At 47.9% G+C, this 18901-nt stretch overlaps 1 protein-coding gene across 1 annotated transcript in view; it reads right to left on the bottom strand.

Annotated features, from left to right (window-relative positions):
* Nucleotides 1-10165: 10165 nt before the first annotated feature.
* Nucleotides 10166-18901, bottom strand: part of LOC147121823 (procollagen galactosyltransferase 2-like) — a 305202-nt gene continuing 296466 nt past the window's right edge. The window contains exon 12 of the mRNA XM_085982330.1: nt 10166-11104. Coding sequence (XP_085838456.1) covers nt 10831-11104 — 274 coding nt within the window. The 3' untranslated portion in view covers nt 10166-10830. The remainder of the gene's footprint in view (nt 11105-18901) is intronic.

Genomic DNA, 18901 nt, shown 5'->3' with positions numbered 1-18901 from the left:
GTTACTGCTGTCGCATGGCTTGGATTCTAGATGAGTTCTAAAAGGAAATGGCGGATTTCTTGGGAATTTTTCCTTTTTGAAATCAGTGTACTTGACAAAATGTTATTCCTGCTATTAGTGCCACTCTCACTGGTGATGCTAACTATGTTTCTCAGTACCACAGTTCTAAACTGGTATTACAGAGACTACTGAATTCACCATTTAGTTTGCAATTCGCTATCCAATAAAGCCCAATATTGTGTTGGGTGCTGTGTCATTTTCTATCATCACCCAGCAACAAACATTTCTGGTTAGATTGTAGTGGATTACAGGCAGCAATTCAACCTGAGATTGTGGTATTCAGGGTCCACTCCAAGGGCTAGCCGCAGCCCAGCTCCCACTCACATGTGGCCTTTAGCAGGCTCGCTGCTCCTTGTGCCTCTGGGCTCTATTTAAGGCCTTCCTGCTAGTAGAAGTTGCTGGAGCTGGGATTCTGTGCAATTCCCTCTTACCTTGCTCTCCAAGGAGAGAAGGCATTTTAGGAAGCCGAGATATCCCAAGATCCCTTGCACAAGTGAAAGGGTCACTCAGCCACTTCCTGGTACCACACAACTGAAGCCAGGAACCAAGATATCATGGGAACACAAGCATGTCTCAACCCTTCCCAGTGCAGCATCATTTTGGTCTCATATTTATGGTACCTTGGCTGAATTCATGCCTAGTAATTAACTCCCACCTATTTATTTGGTTTTAAGATGGACCTTTTTGTACTGCTAATTGGCCATGTTAGCTATTGCGCTCCTCCAGTTCTGGCTCTTGTGCATCCCTGATTTTAATCGCTCCACCATTGGCGGCCGTGCCTTCAGCTGTCTCGGCCCTAAGCTCTGGAACTCCCTCCCTAAACCTCGCCGCCTCGCTTTCCTCCATTAAGTTGCTCCTTAAAACCTACATCTTTGGCCAAGCTTTTGGTCACCTGTCCTAATACCTCGTGTGGCTCGGTGTCAAATTTTGTCCAATAATGCTCCTGTGAAGTGCCTTGGGACATTTTTACTACGTTAAAGGCGCTTTATAAATGCAAGTTATTGCTGTAGACACACATAATATCAACATGCTTTTAACCCACCATCAAATGCACAGGAGCACAGTGGAGCAATGACCCCTCCTCAATGGATGGGGCTATTATCCGCAACAAACTGAAAAATATTAAGTGAAAGACTCTTTATTAAATCAACACAATTGCCATTCAGAGCCAATGGATTGTCAGCGACAGTGGACCTGGTGACAATAATAGTGTAGCTCTCCAACTGCGTCATCAGACAAAGTCCTGTGTGACAACGACTGATGAAGAAGTTTCCTTATACCAGAAATAGAAATTTGCCTGCTCTCTTTGTGTCATCAGCAGTGTGTGCACCCCTGATGGACAATGTAATGATAATTGAATTAGTTGGGGGAATTTAAGTAGATCGGCACTGAGGGGCTAGGTAACCTACTGAGACATTAGGCCTGTGATTCAATGTTCCCTCTGAGCTGCGTGTGTGCGTGGCTGTGCAGTAATCTGCAAGGTCCCGTGCAGGCCACTCACGAGCTTTTACATTGGAAATACCGCACGGGCACAGAAATTTAAAGGGGCCGCGCCTTGAAAGAAACAGGCCATGCACAACAAAGCGCAACTTACAGGGAACATTGCTGCATTTGTATCTATTCAGGGACACCCAGAGTCAATCAGTTGTAGGGAGTTGGAATGAACAGAGACCAGAAGTTAAAAAAAACAGATGAATTTGTCTTTGCAAACCTATTTCTAGTTACCATGGAAGGACCGGCCCTATTCCTTTTCATGCTGCTAAGCAGCATTAGTATCACATCTTGGCACATTTAGCAATGCCACAAAGGGAATAACATTCTGCCCTATAGTATTATGTTTTAGAAAAGGGAAGAAAGTACATTTTACACTTGAAAAGCTCATGTGGCTTGGTAATGCATACAGTAATAATCATACATAGGCATCACAAATGATCAGAGGCATTCAATAGGGCAGATACAGAGAAACTATTTCCTCTGGTGAGCCAATCCAGAACAAGGGGGCACAATCTGAAAATTAGAGCCAGGCCGTTCAAGAATGAAATCGGGAAGTACTTTTACACACAGAGGGCAATGGAAATCTGGAGCGCTCTCCCCCAAAACTCTGTGGTTGCTGGGACAATTAAAACTTTCAAGACTTAGATTGATCAATTTTTGTTAGTTAAGGGTATCAAGGGATATGGATTAAAGCCGGGTAAATGGAGTTACAGACCAGCAATGATCTGATCGAGGGGCTGAATGGCCTATAATGTTCCCGTGTTCAATGTGCCATTCTATTTAAATGATGCAAAATGAGTAGCTTTCCCAATATGTGACTTTTTCATGATATTTTCTGATATTACTATTTAAATTTTATATTCCTAAAAGCACTGATTTGTCCCAGCTATTTGCTGCCCCATGTTATACCGTCTAATTGAAGGCCTAGTGTGGGCTGTGTTCAGAACCTACACTCTCGGATTTAACATCAAAGCCATTCAAGTACTGAACTATGAAATAATTGCTAGCACGATGAATAAATTATTATTATATATATATATATATATATAATTAATATATACATAGAGACAGCAATGTTATTTCCTAGTAGTGCACTGCACATTACCGTGACGATGCTTAACCCAAGAGGGAGGCCTCCATAAATAACACTGCATTTTATGTCTTTCTTTTTTTAATTTATTTTTTAATATCAGCTGGCTCAACAGTGAGGACAGGTGCCTCATCAATTTGACACTGGTAGCGCGGAAACACCTGGGGAAATAAATTGTAACAAAAAAATGGATAAGAGTAATTACGCTGAGAATAATCTCACCAGAAGATTAGTGTAATAATTAACTGTTCCAGTTTTGTTCTTGGGGTTTCCAATGGCAATTGAGCCCATTAATTAGTTCTATTAGTTTGCAATCATTCCCATCAATCCATTATTCTACATTTAATTGTCACTCTGTACGGCTAACGCAAGTGCTATGAGAAACACTGTTACTATGTGGATTACTGTAACAACTGTGCCTCTCTATCTATACATTTAGCCCAATCCAAACTCTTAAACAAAACAAAATAGAATAAAATTGCAAATCAGATATTGCTTCTATTTAAAAAAAACTAATTAGCAATTTTAAAGGATATTCTACGTCAGATTGGCAATGACTGTATCAAGAACATCTAGAGAGGAGGCATGGGCCCTGCATTTGCGGTCGGTATGAGGGCGTACACTCAGAGTACGCCATCATACCGCATTTGAAACTGACCACAATTTCAGGATTTGGCGCATGTGCAAGCTCCGAAACTGGCTGCGTTGTTGCCTCCCACCCCCTACCCGCGCCCCCCCCCCCCCACAAAGCCGGCAATCAGTAATATCTCGTAAATCATTGAAACGGACGAAAACTTTGGCTCTTCTGCAGTAGTTATGCTGTTAAATTCCCCACTAAATGTTAGACCCAAAGGGATTAAGGGTAACTGGGGTTTTAACAGCGTATTGACTGCTAAATAAATATTAAGGGCCTGGAAAACTAATTTTAATTTTGTGCAATGTGAAATTTATCAATTTTAATAAATGTAATAAAAATTAAAATTTTAAAGAACATTTTCAAAAAATTAAAAAGTATATATATATTTGTGCCTCTTTATTTTAGGTTTGCCATTTCCCCATTGCTCTCTCTAACTATTAAAAAAAGTTAGAGGGGAAAATTGGCTCGCCCGAAAAAGTTAGCGCCCCGCGCCCGAAATTCAGTGGTAGTGTTCCAAGCAGGAGGCGGGGCGCGACTGGAAGCGCTCCCCCTCCCTCTTGGGATGCTCCCGTTGAATATCGCAGCGCTACGTGCAGCAGCGCCACGCGTGTTGGCAGGTAGCCTTGAGGTACTGCAGGCCTTGCTCCCCTGATTAAAGGGGAGGGGCCTAGCACAGCACACACCGGGGCACTGCTGGACCACCGGGGAGCAGGGTGCCGGCACCCCGCAGGAGGAGGCCAGAGGGGGCTGGTGTTGGCAGGCGGCCCAAAAAAATGGACGCCCGGCACCTGCCCTTTAATTATCGCCGCCCCGGCCGCAAAAACACCACCCTGACCCTGTCAGACATAGTGTCTGGCAGTAGGTCAGGGGGCACGAGCGGGGCATTGCACACGGCGATGAATTTTGCAGGAGGCATTAGCGGCGCTGCACTCAGGCGCTAGTTGCTTTGCGCTCTGTTAGCACCCCGTTGGGCGCTAACGAGGCGCAAAGCAACCAAAACTTTCCCCCTTAGAATTTTAAGGGCTTACACACTTCCTTGATCACTGTCTGTGAGAATTCTGCCTTTTGATTGGCTGCTTAGACAGCCTGTTGATGTTGCGGCAGTTCACACAAGGGAATCCCCATTAAGTTCCGTTGAATTGAATTGGAGGTCAGAAAACCCAAAGTTCTCGACACTGGGATCACAAGATCCCTGTGCGGAGCATACTTCATGGCCAGCAGTGAATGCCTTTGCTTCGCTGCTGACTGCAAATTCAGGGCCATGAGGTTGTTCACAAGAACTCTCAAGTGTACTGAATTGAAATGAACTGATTTGAGCAAATAGCCACCCCTTAATATCTGCCTGATAGCACTTAAATCAACAGACAGTATTCACAATACAGTCAGTGGTATAGTGTGATAAATACTATAACACACAGAGTCACACACAGGAACCTTAGCGTTCCCTTTCAGGGTGTCTTATACCCTCTAAAAAGGATTAGTAATTAGGCAATGCTTTATTTCTGGTTTCTGGTCAGACTTGTGCCTTCTATGTCTGATCTGCACATTGCCACCAGTAAAATCAAATTTATAGATATTCAAAGGATCTTTTTTCAAAATGTCACATAAACAAGTCATCTTACCATTAGGACCCCTTTATAAAAATAGGCCGCAATGAAGAATTATGATTAATATTAACATAATTCATTTTGTTTCATCCACTTCAGTTAATGATTTGAATAATTTTGTTATTAAACTGAACATTGATGGTTTCTCTGTAGGTACAGGCATGGAAGGTTACTGAGCTCAAGTGTATGAGGGAGTCAAATTAATGCATATAGTTGAGGCTGAATGATTCTCTGAATTGAAATTTCTACCAACGATAATTTACCTCTATTAAAAATTGTGCCCTGTAACTCATGTAAGATAGTAGTCCCACTGGTATCATCAGTTTTTAATGATAAAACTTTCTTAAAAAATTAAAAATGGATGGAACAAAACATTATGATGTCCGTGCCAATCATAGCTTTTCTAATTATTTAATTTTTTAAGAATGGGTCCTGATACTGACGGTCCCTCTTTGATCTTTCATGTAATGTTCTTATTTACATGAAAGGAGAAAACTGCCTGCAACTCATCATAAAGAGTGGATTTGCACAAGACGTCAAAACATTAACCACTAGCTGAAGTGCCCGGCGGTGCCGAGGGTCTTTTGAGGGCATGTTGTTGTTGGAAGAGAGAGAGAGAGTGACTGGGGTGGGGGGGAGGAAGAGAGAGAGCGACTGGGGGTGGGGGGGAAGAGAGAGAGTGACTGGGGGGGAAGAGAGAGAGCGACTGGGGGGGGAAGAGAGAGAGCGACTGGGGGGGGAAGAGAGAGAGCGACTGGGGGGGGAAGAGAGAGAGCGACTGGGGGGGAACAGAGAGAGCGACTGGGGGGGAAGAGAGAGAGCGACTGGGGGGGAAGAGAGAGAGTGATGGGGGAAGAGAGAGAGCGACTGGGGGGGAAGAGAGAGAGCAACTGGGGGGGAAGAGAGAGAGCGACTGGGGGGAAGAGAGAGAGCGACTAGGGGGGAAGAGAGAGAGCGACTGCAGGGGAAGAGAGAGAGCGACTGGGGGGGGGAAGAGAGAGAGCGACTGGGGGGGAAGAGAGAGAGCGACTGGGGGGGAAGAGAGAGAGCGACTGGGGGGGAAGAGAGAGAGCAACTGGGGGGAAGAGAGAGCGACTGGGGGGGAAGAGAGGGAGCGACTGGGGGGGAAGAGAGGGAGCAACTGGGGGGGAAGAGAGGGAGCGACTGGGGGGGAAGAGAGGGCGCGACTGGGGGGGAAGAGAGGGAGCGACTGGGGGGGAAGAGAGAGAGCGACTGGGGGGGAAGAGAGAGAGCGACTGGGGGAAGAGAGAGAGCGACGGGGGAAGAGAGAGAGCGACTGGGGGGGAAGAGAGAGAGCGACTGGGGGGAAGAGAGAGAGCGACGGGGGGAAGAGAGAGAGCGATGGGGGGGAAGAGAGAGAGCGACGGGGGGGAAGAGAGAGAGCGACGGGGGGAAGAGAGAGAGCGACGGGGGGAAGAGAGAGAGCGACGGGGGGGAAGAGAGAGAGCGACGGGGGGAAGAGGGAGAGCGACGGGGGGAAGAGAGGGAGCGACTGGGGGGGAAGAGAGAGAGCGACTGTGGGGGAAGAGAGAGAGCGACTGGGGGGGAAGACAGGGAGCGACTGGGGGGAAGAGTGTGGGGGGGCAGGGGGTGTGTGGGGGGAGGGGGTGTGAGGGGGGAAGGGGGAGTGGGGGGTGTGGGGGGTGGGGGGAAGGGGGTGTGGGTGAAGGGGGTGTGGGGGAAGGGTGCGTGGGGTGTGGGGGGGGAAGGGGGGGTGGGGGGATGTGGAGGGCAAGGGGGGTGGGGGGTGTGGGGGGGGGAGGGGGGTGGGGGGTGGAAAGGGAGGGGGGAGATATATTTAAAGTACAGGAAACTTTGTGCTATCCGACTTGCCTTAAAACTGCCCTACTCTCCAGAGTTAATGTTGAGAGATACGGAGATTCTTATCTCCGTATTTGACAACAAACACTGTTGCTTAGCAACAGCTTCTAAACACTGGGTGTGGCCCTAAAGCTCTGCAGCTAAAGCTGTTGCTATAGCTACAGACCTTGCACAGCTTGACTGTTCAAACAAAGGATGTTCCTGTACTAAGATGGCGCGCAGGCACTCTGTTACACACTGAATCAAAATGGCGTCACACTGAAACTTTTTGCCCTCCTTGACAAAGATGGCTGCCGTTAACCTGGGGCTGTCTGCAGAAGAAATTTCCTCAGCAGCAAACACAGGATCTTCAGATTATTATTCGGGGTTTGCGACCTACCCCAGTTGCTTATGAAGGCTCCCCACCTACTGACCCTGGGAATGGAGCTGAGGCAGCACACCCTCTCTCCTCTGCCAGTGTTTGTCTCTGTCTAGGCCGGGAGCCTGGGTCTAGAGTTGCACTGCTGGCAGTTGGAGAAGCCTAGGCCCTGGGCCTGGAAAAACGGTGAAAGGTAGGAGAATTATAAAGGTTAGAGAAAAGATTTACAAATTAATTAACTTTTTTTAAAAACAATTTGTGTTTTAAAAGCAACTTTTTTTTTGCTGGAGATGTAGATTTGAAAAGAAACACGCAGAAAGCGGGAAAAAGAAATGAAAAGTTTAGAATCAAGATGGCGGCGACTCACCTCGGTTCAGAACGATAAGGCCCGCCCACACACGCACCGATTGGTTGACCGTCAGGTCACCAAAGCGTAGGATTGGTCAATCGTCCCGTCACTCGACTGTAGGAGGGCCCACCCGCACGCGCCAGGAACCAGGCGTACGATTGGTCGACCTCAAGGTCACTCTGTCGCTAATGAGCGGATAATGAGATGCTAATGAGCGGAACGTTGAACGTTTTTTGGATACCGCGGGCGCAATTTTTGTCCGGCTGAAATGTAAATACGCTTAGGACGGTTCTGGAATCGTCAGCTTTCTTTCGACGTAACGCACGTGTAGGTACGCTCTATAACTTTCGAGTTAAATCAAGACAGACAGACAGACAGAAAGACAGACGGAATGACAGACAGAAGTATCCTTTTATATATATAGATACTATCCGTACATTCTTCCATCCATTACAATTATATGTAGAGAGAGGTATAAATTATGTTTAGTGTATTCGGACAAATGCCTTCCTTCTCCAGAAGAAGGTTTTCTTTTCTTTTTAATTACAGCTGAAGTACCTCTGGGGCATTTTACTTCGTTAAAGATGCTATCTCAATGCAAGTTGTTGAAGTGTCTCTCGGCCTCGTACACTATGCCGAGAGAGCAACATTCTCTGTTTTGTTTCTTATTGATGGGGGGTGGGGCATTGCTGTCTCATTTGGGTCTTGCCAGACTCTGGACAAGGTCTGTAAATGGGGAAACATGCAATATTGAATAACTAAGGAGATTTGTAATTCTAATGCCCATTAAAGGCCCAGTGGCCTTGCTTTCCCATGTCCGGTGTCCTGATTTTAGCCGGGCTGGTGAAGGGGTGGCATGTTGAATGAATGCTCAAGAGTAAGGAAAGAAAACAGAAAACAGTTTAGCGCACTTTTTGGTGGTCATATGGAGTGGTAGAGGCAAAGGCCTGTAAGCAGATAACCTGCCTCTCCTCTTAGGTGAGGAACAATATAAAACGTGAGAAGATGGCAATTCACCTTGAAGAACTTTTGCTGTTATTCTATTTATGTGACCAATGAAATTAAGGCATGTTAAATATTCGCTCTACTCAAGCTGGCCAGGATATAGGTATCACACACAGTAGGCTGAAACTCAGAGAGTCATTGCACATGCACGTGCATTTACTTGGTGTCACATGTAACCTACATGCCTCATGTATACAGTCACATCAAATTAGAATACACAAGCGAGTATAACTTGAAGGTAGGTATTGGGAGCTTTTAATGTGCATCATGACACTGTGATGCCAATGACATGCAATGGGTGTTGTGTCAGCTCCATCTGTGGCATACGTCTACTCTGCTGCCAGAATAGGTCTCATCAGAAGTGGTGTCGCTCGATCAGAGGAAGGTTTGCCATGTCAAATTGAAACTCCATTGGTGTAGATCTGGTGCAAAAATCATAGTATATAAAGGGTGCAAACTGATCAAAATTGATCAAATTTACCCATAACGTCTTGAACTGACTGTGAAATTCAAAACCTTTGCCTGGGTCGAGTTCAATGAAAATTATCTAAGTGCAGAAACAGCCAGATTTGTCGGTTAAAAAGAATCTCTATTAATGGCAACGGGTGGTGCACTATTTGGAATGGATCGGTGCACTTGAAAGGTTAATGAGAAGCAATGTTTTATGCTGGCTGTGTGCACAGTGTGACTTTGGTATTGTTTCCTGCTTCGCTTTTGCTGAGAGGTTTGGCAGACTTACTCCGATTAGAATCAATTAAATATGCTAAACTGAACATCAAAAATGCACATTTATATGGTGCCTTCAACATAGAAGGATGTACCAAATGCCAAATAGTGGAAAAATGCTGTCCCATATTGGGAGAGTTAGGAGAGATGACCAAAAGCTTGGTTGAAGAGATGGCTTTAAAGAAGGCTTTCAAAGAAGCAAAAAGAGGGAAAGAGTACCAGAGGGTACACCCAAGGTGGCTCTGCACAGTCAGAGGACTAAAGAACACAGATGGGAAAAAAAGAGATTGCAGAGGTAGCATGGGGCAAGGCCATGGAAGAATTTGAAGATAAGGATGATTTTAAATCCAATGTGCTAGGGGGCAGTGAGCCAGTGTAAATCTTAGCCCTTTCTCTACAAACCCAAATTGAAGTTTGCACTTCCATCCAGACAACATTAACCTGAATTTCTGTTTGCACTGAAAGCTTGTCCTGACACCACAAGATTCCGTTATTTTGTGAACGAAATGGATGGCATTCTGTACAATTTCAGGCAAATAATGAACAGCAATCAACAGAGATAAGCAACTTTCGGTATTACCTCCCAACAGCCAGACTAATGCAATGTTCTAAGAGCATCTGGATGAACAGAACTGGCTTGCGAACGGGTTAAACCATTTCAAACACTGAGGGCTAGATTTGGTTCCAATAATATTGACACCATGTTGCATTATTTTGGTTATCCAGTTAGCAAAGGATTCCCACATTGTACCAGTATGGAGGGGTGGCACTTGACTATCAACATTAGCGTGGGTCGACAGTGAACTTGACACATTTTGTATGGGCCTCAGAATGAAAACCAGCAATAACGTCCCTGCAGAGGGGTGGAGAGAGAGGTGCGGCGGGGGAGAGGCACTTGTGAATGATTGACCTCCACCCAATAAGGCAAGAATTGCAAGCAACTGCTTCCACCGAAGAACGGAAAAATAAATAGGAACAAACCACACACACACACACACACATATCATTATTTAAAGTAACAAATCTGGAAAAACAGTAGCATTTACAGTAATTCCGTGCCAGCAGAAACATTAAGAATTATTCTGAATATTGATTTGTGGCACCAAAAAATGCCCTTTATGACAACAGCAGTTTGAACATTTAGCCCCCAATAGTTTTGCAGCAGTTGAACAATTAGCCATTCTGTCCTGAGCACTGCTCATATCCCACGCCAATGTGCGACCATAGATTAATATCCTTCGTGAGGCAGATATATATCAATGTGATGTTGCACAGTGGCGGAAGCACATGCTACCCTTTGGATAGTGCTAAGGAGATTCCACACCCGTGAGCTCTTTATTAAAAGTAGTGGGCATTACGTAACAGGTGAAAGCCAACGCAGAGATAGGGAGAATGGAAAAAAAAGGAATCACCTTCAAAAAATCAACTAATCCAACAATAATTAATAATTGGTCACCAAAATCAGCTGCTGTCGTACCACCATTTAAGAGTGCAAGTAGCCCCTCGAAGAGTGATACTACAGCTGTCAATTGATTCTACGTCACATTATCCCAAGAGATTTTTGTAGTTGCCTTCCAGCAGACATTTTACCCAAACTACATCAGCTTGACAGAGAGGCGTTGGTTCTGATCACAGATCAGAGCCGAGTAGTGCAGAGCCGCGTCATAATTCATCTCGAGAGGCTGTGTCGATGGGGGCTTGGGGCTGCAGTGCCTCCGTGTTCTGAGCTTCGGTCCCGATGTCTCCCTGCTCCTTAGTTTTACCGGATAATTTGCGGTTCCAGTCCGTTGATATGTCATCATTGTCCCAGATTACAGAGGTTTCAGTATCACTGAGATAGCCTGGTTCTCCAGTGTAGTGCGTCGGGTAAATCAGCAGTGGCTCTGCTGAAAAGGCTTTTAAATCGCGAGGGTCGTAGAACGTCATATAATCCTCTCTGTTAAAAAATGTAATGAATAATTATGATTACCAAAATTATATTTGATATGCTACATTTTCCATTACTGACTGGCATAAATCTACCTCACAGGGCTTGAAGTCTCATCAGTGTCAGTAGAAGCCTCTTAACTCTAGGCTCATTTGCTGACCAGACTATTAAATTAATGGAATAAATTTAATAGGAAAATGCACAAAGGGAATGCACTTTGAGGTCAGATGGAGCACTGGTTAGATATAGGGTAAAGTTCCCTCTACTCTGTCCAAAAGTAAAGAAAAGAAAGAAATTTATATGGCGCCTTTCACAACCTCAGGACATCCCAAAGCACTTTACAGCCAATGGAGTACTTTTGAAGGGTAGTCATTGTTGCATTGTAAGAAACGTGGCAGTCAAATTGTGCACAGCAAGGTCCTACAAACAGCAATGTGATAATGACCAGATGCTATCTGAGGGATAAAGATTGGCTAGGACACCGGGGAGAACTCCCCTGCTCTTCTTTGAATAGTGCCATGGAACTTTTTACATCCACCTGAGAGGACAGAAGGAGCATTGTTTTAACGTCTCATCTAGAAAACGCCATCTCAGACAGTGCAGCACTCCCTCAGCACTGCACTGGTCAGCCTAGATTATGTGCTCAAGTCCCTAACAATGTGCCTTAAAATCAGTCTCAGAAGAGCATGCTCCAATGGGCCAAGGTGACATTTCTTTTGTCCACACCATCAATTACTGTGGCATCTGAGTGATTCTACCAATTTAATGCAAATTATATTATGGGGGCAGTTTTGTGTTACAGATTATAACCTCCTACCACCTGGATTGGGCCTTCAAAAATTTAATTCAAAAAGGGGCTTGTGGTGAAAGGATAGTGGTTGACCCAGAACACCGCCACACCCCTCTTTAAAAAAAATCTTCATTTAGTCCCATTTTACTTTAGGTTCTCTGCACTTTTTCCAAACCTTTTTCACCATGCTTGTGCTTTACAAATGGATCTTGGCGCTACCAATTATGGAGTCATAGTGAAACTACATAAAGAAAGACTTGCATTTATATAGCGTCTTTCACAACCTCAGAATATCCCAACTCTGTTGGACGGAGTATCAATCAGGAAATAGTTGAGGCTTGTAATAAGGGAACATCTATAATTATGGGGGATTTTAACTATCATATTAATTGGACAAATCAAATTGGGCAGGGCTGCCTTGAGGATGAGTTCATTGAGTGTATTAGGGATGGGTTTCTTGAGCAGTATGTAACTGAACCAACCAGGGGGCAAGCAACCTTAGATCTGGTCCTGTGTAACGAGACAGGATTAATTAAAAATGTCCTAGTAAAAGATCCCCTTGGAATGAGTGACCATAACATGGTTGAATTCCATATTCAATTAGAGGGTGAGAAGGTTGGATCTCAAACAAGCGTGCTAAGCTTGAATAAAGGAGACTATGAAGGTATGAGAGTGGAATTGAGTAGAGTGGATTGGGAAAATAGATTAAAGGGTAAGACGATACATGATCAGTGGTGTACATTTAAGGAGTTATTTTACAACTTCCAAAAAAAATATATTCCACTGAGAAGAAAAGGGTGTAAAAGAAAAGACAGCCATCCGTGGCTAAGTAAAGAAATTAAGGATAGTATTCGACTAAAAACAAGGGCATATAAGGTAGCCAAATCTAGTGGGAGGATAGAGGATTGGGAAAACTTTAAAAGACAGCAAAAAATAACAAAAAGATTGATTAAGAAAGGGAAGATAGATTATGAAAGTAAATTAGCAAAAAATATAAAAACAGATAGTAAGAGTTTTTATAGTTATATAAAAAGAAAAAGGGTGGCTAAAGTAAATGTTGGTCCCTTAGAGGATGAGACCGGGAAATTAATGGTGGGAAATATGGAGATGGCAAAAACACTGAATGAATATTTTATATCAGTCTTTACAGTAGAAGACACTAAGAATATCCCAACACTGGGCAAACAGGGGGCTAAAGGGGGGGAGGAGCTAAACACGATCAAAATCACTAAGGAAGTGGTACTCGGTAAAATAATGGGACTCAAGGCAGATAAATCACCTGGACCTGATGGCTTACATCCTAGGGTCTTGAGGGAAGTGGCGGTAGGGATTGTGGATGCATTGGTAATAATTTTCCAAAACTCCCTGGACTCGGCAAAGGTCCCGGCAGGCTGGAAAACTGCTAATGTAACACCCTTATTTAAAAAGGGCAGTAGACAGAAGGCTGGAAACTATAGACTGGTTAGCCTAACATCTGTGGTAGATAAAATTTTGGAGTCCATTATTAAGGAGACAGTAACAGGACATTTGGATAATCACAATTTAATAGGACAAAGTCAGCATGGTTTTATGAAGAGGAAGTCATGTTTGACAAATTTGCTGGAGTTCTTTGAGGAAGTAACATATAGGGTGGATAAAGGGGAACCAGTGGGCATAGTGGCCTAGAAATTCAGTTGCGTTCGCCAGCCGTTAGCGCCATAAGAGGAGTAGATCTCGAGCGCTAGGCACTTAGCGGCCAGGCGCAGAACGATCTGCGCCTACGCCCAACTTCAGTAGACATTTAGCGCCGGCGCAAAGTGTTTGCGCGCGCTCAGCTGCGCGCGCAACTTATGACGTCATTTCGTCATGCAACGCCGTTTGTGCGCCCCAAACTGGAACTTCAGTGGCGCCCGCCCAATGTGGGCGTGGCGCTGTTAAGAACTGTGAAGTGGAATGCAGCAGAGGCCCTGCGGGCCTCGGGGAGCGCTAATTAAAGGGCACTTAGACTGAACTATAAAGGCCAGCCATTTTGCTGCAATGACTTTAGTGCTACGGATTTCTGGACAGAGACCAAGGAAGAGACCTTACTGATTTGGGCCAACATAGGAGAGGTATTTTTGGCTTCTGGCCAGAGCTTGGAAATTTGACTCATTGTGATTTCACTGTTTGCAAGTATATTATGGGGGCTGCATGGGGTTCCAACCCTCAGTTCCAGCATTATGTGCGAAGGGCTCACAGACGCTGTGTGAGAGGGGCAGCCATGCCTAGACGCAGAGGGGCCATCAGGCGTCGGCAACATAGGCCTTACCCACTCAGGGAATACCGCCAGCAGGAGTCCTATCTCACCATGACTGCCGCGCAGTGTGTTAAGAGGCTGCGCTTCAGAAGGGAGGTGGTTGCAGAGATCTGCCAGCTGCTTCACAGAGATCTGCGTCCACAGCTGATGTGCAGGATGTCTCTGTCAGTGGAAGTGAAGGTCACGGTGGCTCTGAACTTTTATGCAAGCGGCTCCTTCCAAGCCGCTGCTGGGGACATAGCTAACATCTCCCAGTTCGCCGTGCATCGCTGCATCCGGCAGGTCACCGATGCCCTTTTCACAAGGAGACACCAATTCATCTCCTTCCCCATGACCCTAGAGAGGCAGGAGCAGCGTGCAGTTGGATTTGCGAGGATCGCCGACTTCCCCATGGTGCAGGGCGCCATTGACTGCACGCATGTGGCTTTGCGGGCACCTATCGACAATGCCGAGGATTACCGCAACCGGAAGGGCTACCATTCCCTAAATGTACAGCTGGTGTGTGACCACAGGCAGCGCATCCTAGCTGTCAATGCCCGCTTTCCAGGCAGCAGCCACGATGCATTTATCCTGCGCCAGACTACTGTGGCTGACATGTTCCAGGCACAGCCTCCCCCAAGAGGATGGCTTATCGGGGACAAAGGCTATCCTTTGTGTACATGGCTCATGACCCCGCTCCGCGCGCCCAGGACCCCTGCTGAGGAGGCATACAACGAAAGCCATCAAGCCACAAGGAACATCATAGAGCAAACGATTGGCGTCCTCAAGCAACGGTTCCGCTGCCTGGATCGCTCCGGCGGATGTCTGCAGTATTCGCCGGATAGAGTCTCCCAGTTCGTCGTCGTTTGCTGCATGCTGCACAACCTGGCTATCCGCAGGACTCAGGCACTGCCACCTCACGTTGGACCACCACCTCAGGAGGACGAGCAGGAGGACCATGAGGAGGAGGAGGAGGAGGAGGAGGAGTACCAGCCCAGGAGGGAGCCACAAGGTCCAAGGGCCGTCCGTCGGCGGCTTATTGAACGACACTTCTCGGCCCCCTGTCAGGGAATGGCTTGTGGCAATGAAGGCACATGAATGCAGCCGCTCCGCAAGCCCTCAGCCGGTTAACGCAACAACCACTTGAAACATCACACATGGACAAGCTGAATAAAGAAAAACCTTTATTGAACAAACTCAGGGCCCTTCCCACATGAAACCGAAAAACACACAACACCCCCAAAAAACAGTCAAAAACATATCTCACTCCCACACCCTGGGGAGGAATAACAAAACTTGTCCATCCAAATGGCCTTCATCCTCGGCCTTACCAAAAGAACCCCCCCCATAGACAGCACAAGCACCCCCATATAAAAACACATTTGCCTTCATCCTCGGCCTTACCAAAAGAACCCCCCCCAAAGACAGCACAAGCACCCCCATATAAAAAAACATTTGCCTTCATCCTCGGCCTTACCAAAAGAACCCCCCGCCATAGACAGCACAAGCACCCCCATATAAAAAAACATTTCCCAACACACTCTACTTTGTGTGCCGAGAGGGCGAGTCCTTGTCCAGCCTTTTCCGGCCCCTGGCCGACCTGCTGCTCCGCCTCAATCTGGGCCCTGTGGGTGTTGCAAAGCTGGGGGAAGGCTCCTGAGGGGCACATTGCGTGACGGCAGATGCCCTTGGGGGTCGGCCTAGACGAGCTCTGGCCCTCGAGGGGCCGGCTGCTGACTGCTGCAGCTGTGGCTGGGCAGCATCAGTCCCTCCAGCAGCTCGTCGCAGCTTCGCTGGGGGAGTGGCAGTGGCGGCTGCAGCAATGGGGGCAAGCTGGCTGATGCCAGGCGCTCGCTGGTCGCCAGAGACACTGGCACTCAGCCGGGCTGGCACTGCAGCAAGCGCAGCAATCTGGTGAAGGCCAGACCGCTGTGCTGCAGCAGCGCGGCGGGTGCCCTGGCGATGCCTGCGTGACACAGCGAGTGTGGCAGCAGTGAGTGCCCGTACTGCCCTGGTCTGTGCCCACATCAGACCAGCCAGTGACTGCACGGCACCACTGATCAACTGTCCACTTGCTGCCTGTGCTGCCCTGAAGTCGTCCCGACTCGCGTCCTGTGCTGCCCTGAATTCGGCCCGACTCGCGTCCTGTGATGCCCCAAATTCGGCCCGACTCGCGTCCTGTGATGCCCCGAATTGTGCCCGACTCGCGTCCTGTGATGCCTCGAATTGTGCCCGACTCGCGTCCTGTGATGCCCCGAATTGTTCGAGACCCCTGGCCTGTGCTGCCGCGAGTTGTTCGAAACCCCTGGCCTGTGAGGCCCCGAAATCGGACACACTATGAGCCAGGGACTCAATGGCCTCAGGCAACCGTGCCACAACCCCCATGAACTCGGTGTGCCGACGATCCGAGTCCGCGGACATTTGATCAAGGAGGCGCACCTCCTGGACGAGGACCGTCTCCGGACTGGAGGCCGGACTCTCCCTCTGGGGAGAAGGCTGCCGAGCTGGCCGACCCTTCCCGCGTGGCTGCACGCCGCTGGGCCCAGCAACTACACTCCCCTGCAACACTTCCCCCCTCTGGGGAGAAGGCCGCCGTGCTGCCCGACCCTTCCCGCGTGGCTGGACGCCACTGGGCACAGGAGCTACACTCCCCTGCAACACTTCCCCCCTCTGGGGAGAAGGCAGCCGTGCTGCCCGACCCTTCCCGCGTGGCTGGACGCCACTGGGCACAGGAGCTACACCCCCCTGCAACACTTCCCCCTGGCTCTCCTCCAGGGAAGACGTGTCCCCTCCACTGCCATCCCCTGGCGCGGATGAGGGTTCCCCCGATGTGCCACCTTCCTCTTGCTCCTCCTCGTCCTCCTCTTTCGAGGGACTGACACTCGCAGCTTCAGGGACCTCCTCCTCACCAGCTGAAAGCAGGAAGGCACAAGAGTAGCTTTAGAGTGAGGACAGGGCGTCAGCGAGGGAGGCATGAGTGGTGGCATTCTGCGCATTGGTCGGACAGTGGCAAAGGATGTAGATCTGAAGCGCAAGGGGAACGAGAGAGGTCCAAACGGTCATGTCCTTACCATTGGGGCCCAGCACAGGGTCGGCATCTCCAATTGCAACGGGGCCAATCACCCGGGCACCCATGAGTCGACCCACGCGCTCCTCCAGGTCACTGAGCTGCTGGAACTGGGCACGGCCTCCCCCGGTGACAGTCCGACTCTTCAGATTCTGGGCCAGCTTGGCCTGCAAGAGAAAGGACCGCCTCTAAGTACAGTGTGGTGCCCTGTTGTTGTGTGCACTGCCTCCCATGGTCGAATAGCTTGGCCAGTGTGGTGCCCTGTTGTTGTGTGCACTGCCTCCCATGGTCGAATAGCTTGGCCAGTGTGTAAAGTGCAGAAAGTGCAATTGATGTTCATGCCAGTGCCATAGCTGCTGGATGAGGGCTGGCCATTAGGCCTTGGAGGTCCCTTTGCCCATAATGTGAGGTGCACATGCAAGGATGAGGAGGACACTGGAAAGGGTACTCACCCTGACAATCCGAGTGAGGTCGTTAAACTTTTTCCGGCATTGGTCACCAGTCCTGGGGACATCGCTGTTGGCTGTGACCCTCTGGGCGATTTCCCTCCAGGCTCTCCTGTACACCCTCTTGGGAGGCTTCTTGTCACTGTCCGGGAACAAGATATGGCTTCTCTTCTCCAAAGCCCTAACCAGTACCTTTAAATCATGGGCAGAGAAGCGCTGCGCTCGCTCACGGGCCCTCTGCATCCTTCCTGGCGCTATTTCTCTCCAGCAGCAGTGTTTAGGCCTAGCTGGAGGGCTGCAGTATCCAGGGCATGGCAGCAGACCAAGTCGACCCTTCCCCCTTTAAGAGCTGGCCGGCGCCAGGGTGTCTGCTGTCAATCAAAACATGACCGCACCTGCGCTGCGCCCGGCCTCGGCGGTATCAGTCTGCACCGCCGGCTTAGCGCCTAAAGATAGCCGTGCAACGCCAGTTTTAGCGCTCGAGCAAACTCCTTGGCCAAAGCTACTGAATATCGGCGAAGTGGCCTCCACTTTCCGGCGGGCGCAAACTTTAGCGGCCGCCCGACTTTACCGCCCCAAAAGTGGCTATACTGAATTTCTAGGCCAGTGTATTTAGACTTCCAAAAGGCATTTGACAAGGTGCCACACAAAAGATTATTGCTTAAGATAAAAAATCACGGGATTGGGGGTAATATTCTGGCATGGATAGAGGATTGGCTATCTAACAGAAGGCAGAGAGTTGAGATAAATGGTGCATTCTCAGACTGGCAATCAGTAACTAGTGGTGTTCCGTAGGGGTCAGTGCTGGGTCCCCAACTCTTTACAATCTATATTAACGATTTGGAGGAGGGGACCGAGTGTAACATATCAAAGTTTGCAGATGATACTAAGATGGGAGGGAAAGTAGTGAGTGAGGAGGACATAAAAAACCTGCAAGGGGACATAGACAGGCTAAGTAAGTGGGCAGAGATTTGGCAGATGGAATACAATACTGGAAAGTGTGAGGTTATGCACTTTGGCAGGAAAAATCGTAGAGCAAGTTATTATCTTAATGGCAAGAAACTGGAAAGTACTGAAGTACAAAGGGATCTGGGGGTCCTGGTGCACGAAACTCAAAAGGTTAGTATGCGGGTGCAGCAAGTGATTAAGAAGGCCAATGGAATGTTGGCTTTCATTGCTAGGGGGATAGAATATAAAAATAGGGAGGTATTGCTTCAGTTGTACAAGGTATTGGTGAGACCGCACCTGG

The sequence above is a fragment of the Somniosus microcephalus genome, chromosome 3 (assembly GCF_052327205.1).
Source record: "Somniosus microcephalus isolate GS21.2 chromosome 3, FLI_Smic_1.0, whole genome shotgun sequence".
Taxonomy (NCBI): Eukaryota; Metazoa; Chordata; class Chondrichthyes; order Squaliformes; family Somniosidae; genus Somniosus; species Somniosus microcephalus.
Note: the sequence above shows the minus strand (reverse complement) of the source record. Positions and strands in the feature narration are given on the sequence as shown.